The sequence below is a fragment of the Asparagus officinalis genome, chromosome 7 (assembly GCF_001876935.1).
Source record: "Asparagus officinalis chromosome 7, Aspof.V1, whole genome shotgun sequence".
NCBI lineage: Eukaryota > Viridiplantae > Streptophyta > Magnoliopsida > Asparagales > Asparagaceae > Asparagus > Asparagus officinalis.
In genome coordinates, this window is record NC_033800.1 from 131707154 (window position 1) to 131712627 (window position 5474).

Here is a 5474-nt window from a genome sequence, read left to right on the forward strand (position 1 = left end):
CCTGGTCTAGTNNNGTGTTTTTTTTTTGGGGGGGGGGGTGGGGGGCTAGTGTTTGCATAATAGAGGGTAGTTAAGTGCAAATATTAAAAACTTTAGGTATATAAGTGCTTCCAGAAACAAGTGAGGGCATATAAGTGTAAACTAGGAGAAACTATGGGGTATTTAAGTAGAAGTAAGCCGTTTTCTTACCCAAGAAGTTGGATTGAAATTTTCAGTCAAGCACTTGATTGGTTTGCTTTAGCCTCAAACAATTTTTTTACTGCCTCCTACTATACATATGATTGGATGAAATGATAAAAGTATAAAACATATGATTGAAATGACAAATTATAGATGGAAAAGGGCAGCAACTTTTTACAAGGCAATCAGAATTCTTTTACAGTTTCCTCTTGAATTATTGTCTTGATTCAAAGTTCATTTCCAGGGAGTTAATCAGCGGCGATCAGAAAGTTTGATTGGATACGTAAAAGAACAGTTTCAGTAACACTTCACAACTTTGAAACAAGCAGCCTAGCATGAAGACTGTAAATGGACTTCAACTGAAGACGAGCTTGGAGTTCTACTGGGAGAGCCATTTTAATATTGTACTGGGAGAGCCATTTTAATCAGTTACCTGATCAAAAGCAGCTAGAAGTTCCCAGCTAACTAAAAGCTTATTTACTGTTTAGTAATATCTCATCAACGATATTAAATTAAAAACCAATATTAAATATCTGTTGGATTTTGATATGTTTTAAGTTCCAAAGTAACTTTCAATCTGCTTGACAACATCTTGGGGCTACAAGCAAAGGTCTAGGGGATAATATAGGAACTAGGGAAAAGTAAAGGACAACCGAGATAGGCGCACATGCGTATTTGATTTGAGCAGCTACATCAAACCAAACAGCCAAGAAGAAAGAAATGAAAGTATCAAAAATATCAGATGATTAAGACTGAAAAGTCTCATCCAGTGATAGTGACAAACCTTTCAAATTCATTCAAAGGCCCAAGAGGAAAAATCTCCTCAACCCCGCCACGACCTAACTTTACTTTGGTGGCAAAGAATGGCAGCTCTGTCACCTGTGGGAAAGAAATATAAAGTTCTGTAAATTGACTTTTAAACATCAAGAATTGGGTAAATTTCACAAAAGCCCTCCTGAGTATCCAACATTAAACTTCCCCCAACCCCAAATGCGCGCAAACAGTGGGGAAGTCTCAAAAATGACACATAGAGTTAAAATGGGGAAGAGGTATTCTGTAGAACCATTCAAATTTCAGGAGGTGCTTGTGAAATTTGCCCTTAAGAATTTAATGATAAAAATAGTGTGGAATACTTGGCAGGGTACAAGTACCTGAGAAGCCACAAATGAGCATTCTACAATGTCAGCATCACCCCGCATTCCTCGCAAGCATGCATCTGCGAATTTAGCGGCAGCATATGCCTGCAGGCAATATCCCCACAGAAGTTAGCAAGCAACTTATAGCGAGGCCAGTATCCCATGTACTAAAGTAATGAAGGCTAACCATTGATAAAGTTGCGGATCCAGCCCCAGCTTTTGCCTGCATAACAAATGAATTGGCTGCACTTTGTGAGGTTTTCATACTGATTTTACTCAGAAAGAGTACTAAAATAGGTTAAATTCAATAATTTCTGAGATGATTTCAATCAGACACTCCATGTTGAGTTGGAGAACATTTTAAACTCTGCTGGTTTAAACCTACTTTCCCATGCATTGTTAGGAAAAGAATGGAAGATGCAGAGGTTCCTCACGGTAGTAATTCCCCTCATATATCATTATTTTCCGCTTAGTCTAAGAGGAGCAACAAATTGATAGGTTTGATCAAGCAATTTTATAATTCCTTCATGTATGTGGCCGTCTTCTTTGGTTTTGAAATTGCTTTTTTAAGGTGCAAGAAATGCATCACTATCATAAGCTGACAAACTACTGAGACGATAATGAACTGCTTAATGTTGCATCCACTTGTCGTGACCCTTCTTCTTTCTTTCTTTTTTACTTCTTTCTTTCTTTCTTTCTTTCTTTCTTTTTTTATAAATGACTTTATACCCTTAAAGTGTCTTTCTTTATGGGAACAAAGACCATAGCCTTGGCCAGGCTTCGACAGGTACTGTCTGATGATTAATTCATACCGGTATGATATACTCACCTTTCCCATGTTTACAACCAGCTTTCTTAAACTGAACTGCGCCTGCAGTTTTTACCTTTTTTTAACTTTTTACATGCAACCAAATCAGCCCCAAAGATAAACCAGTTTCAACACTCACACATATCATATATATAGCAGAATAGGAAAATACGAAGTCGTCTCGGCATATATGCTAAAATTTTCAACGCTTTGTACTTGTACATGGACATGAACTGAGACATGTGATCTATGTCGTAATTAATGTTGCACATCTAAGTTTTTGTGACACCCTACATTTTTCATCATGATGATCTAAATATGATTAAAAAGCCAAAAGTTGTAAGCGAAAAATACTTAAAATGATGCTTGCAAATCAATTTCAGATAGTAATAATGTAGGTTTTGTTAACTTTAAGAGGAGATAATAAATTTACATTTACATGCAAGTAATAAAAGGAAACACTTTTCAGTCCCAACCAGTTGTTACAAACTGACAACAGCCTGAGTATTCATATTGATGCCCAATTCAATATGAAAAAATTATGACACGAAAGTTAAAACAAAATAAGAGTTGATTTGCATGCCTACAGTGAGATGGTGTATTTACCTCAACTACTTCTGTTCCGCCATTTTGAATGCGATCAGTCAAAGATTTTATTTCTTCTGAAGTGAAGGAACATGGAGGTTTCACCTACATAAACATAGATCTCTTACTAAGGTTCTTGATTTCAAGCTGGAACTTGGAACTTGAGACCAACTCGACAACAAAACAACATAACAACTAATAAAACCAAAATCTTCCCTAACCTGTGACAAGAGGGGCAATATTGTAACTCCTGCATGTCCACCAACAACTGGAACATTAACCTCCCTTGGGTCAAGCCCCAATACTTCAGCCTGAAAACAGCATGAATCATAGTGTATGAATAATAATATTTATCTTATTAATAGTTGAGGTGGAAAATAGGGAAAAGAAAGCTAACCACAAAAGTATTGGCTCTCACAACATCAAGGGTTGTGACTCCTAAGAGACGATTAGGATTGTAGGTGCCTGCCTTTTTAAATACCTCAGCTGCAATAGGAACTGTAGAGTTCACTGGATTGCTTATCAAATTTACTATTGCATTAGGGCAGCATTTAGCAATGCCCTCACAGAGAGTTCGAACAATTCCTGCATTGATGTTAAACAAATCGTCTCTCGTCATTCCCGGTTTTCTTGGAACACCGGCAGGAATAATGACGAGGTCCATTCCCGTTAGAGCATTTTCCAATTGTGGCTGACCCAAAAAGCCACGTACCTGTCGAATGATAAAAATGATTACTTCATAAAGTGGTTTCAGTGCAATAAAGCGGAAAAGGAAAAGGTCAATATGTCAGCATAACTCTTTGAAAACCTAGATTCAACGCAATAGCATCTATCTATAATCTATTATCCATTACAATTATTTTAGAAAAGCTAATTTTTTGGTGTTCTACACCAATGTTAGTTGCTCCCTAGGGTTAATTGCGAACAGACCTCTTGTAGTATCACCCAATTGCAAAGAGATCCCTATATTTCTATTTATTGCGAGTAGGCCCCCTGTAGTTCTACTTTTTATCAGTAGCCCCCCTGAGCATTGGCCCAAGTGCGAATACACCCTCTTAGTGAACTTTTTCGACTCTTTTAAAAGTCAAAAAAATTAGCAATTGGGCGCCTGTCGTCATCTAGAATTATAAGGGGTCTACCCGCTTCCTCAAACATTTCTAGTGACTTTAAGAGTAAAAAATATTCACTCAAGAAGTCTATTCACATTAAGTAGAATTATAGGGGGTCTATTCACAATAAATAGAACTACATGGGGTCTGTTTGTAATTAAATAATACTATAGAGGGTCTGTTCGCAATTAACCCTAAAAATTTCCAAAAATATCCTAAAAGTTATACACACAACTTCAATAATTTACAACTTAATAGAGGGACAGGTTTGCAAAAAAAAAAACAATCTAATTCCTAACTATCTTCACTATTTCATAACTACCAAGCCAACTTTTTCATAACTACCCCACTCTTCAAATTCACATATCTTTTACACTGATATTATTTTTTGCAACTATTTTTTATACAAGTATATATGTTAATTATTAAGATGTTGACAAAATTTTTTAATTATGCACAAATATATATCATGTCATGCACGAATCGCATGCACAAAATATTAGTAATAATTTATAGGCTAAATGGCACTTAAATACTCTATTGTTTTATCACCTTTACACTTAAATACCCTAAATTGTAAAAAGTACCACTTTGATACCCTAAGTTGTAAAAAAAAGTATTTTAATACCCTAATTTGTAAAAAACTGACACCTAAATACCCTATTATTTCATCATACTTACACTAAATATTCGAAGTTGTAAAAAGTAGCATTTTAATACTTTAAGTTATAATAAAGTAGCACTCTAATATCCTAAGTGTAAAAAAAAATGTAGCACTTTAGTACATTTTGTTAGTTGTCAAGACAAATTCCTAAGAATATTCCCATGAAAACTAACAAAAAGTATTAATGCGCCAATTTTTTACAACTTTAGGTATTAAAGTGCTACTTTTTACAACTTAGAATATTTAAGTGCAAATGAGGTGAAACAATAGGGTGTTTAAGTATCATGTAGCCTAATTTATACAAACCTAGGCCTCGAATGAGAATGTTTCATGATAATTAGATATAACTTGACACAAACGAGAATTAAAATGAATGTTGTTAAAAGTACGTCAGACCAGAGTCACCAAAATCACATCATTATCATGGTGTGGAAGCAAATAACGTAACAATTAAGAGGCAGGGTTAAGGGAGTTATTTTTCAAGTTTAATAAAGAAAATATTTAAAATATCTTTAGTGTCGTATTTGAAGTATTTCAGTATTTATTTGAAGTAAATGTTGTAACATTGTTGCTGTCAAACGACCCTTCCACTATCCTAGAACTACAATTATGGTGAGGGTTGCAAGTTATAATTTGGTAATCTAGCAGTTACCATTTCTCGAAAGCAAGTTATGACGGCAGTCTTTTTCCCCTACTTTGATTTCTAGGATTAGTATGACATATAAAATGACTTCATCCAGCATTTTTTTTAATAAAGTAAAGCCCAAAATTACCAATACCAATTATCTTGTGACAAACTTTTTTTGTTTCTCATAGAGTAGTTATCACAGATCACATATAAGAATTTTCCTTATATGTTTGCATTATCTTGATGGTGAATTAAGAAGAAACTATTGAGGAGGAGTTGCTCACATTTGCTACATGTACGAACGAGTCAAACACTAGTATGCATGGAAGACCGCGTTAAAGGAAAGTGTAAGGGGTGGTCCAAT

General features: G+C 35.0%; 1 protein-coding gene across 1 annotated transcript in view; it reads right to left on the reverse strand.

Annotated features, from left to right (window-relative positions):
* Positions 928-5474, reverse strand: part of LOC109847773 (malate dehydrogenase, glyoxysomal-like) — a 7844-nt gene continuing 3297 nt past the window's right edge. The window contains exons 4-9 of the mRNA XM_020417013.1: positions 3107-3421; positions 2931-3020; positions 2731-2814; positions 1504-1539; positions 1332-1421; positions 928-1059 (exon numbers count right to left, since the gene is read on the reverse strand). Of these exons, the coding sequence (XP_020272602.1) occupies positions 943-1059; positions 1332-1421; positions 1504-1539; positions 2731-2814; positions 2931-3020; positions 3107-3421 (732 nt within the window). The 3' untranslated portion in view covers positions 928-942. The remainder of the gene's footprint in view (positions 1060-1331; positions 1422-1503; positions 1540-2730; positions 2815-2930; positions 3021-3106; positions 3422-5474) is intronic.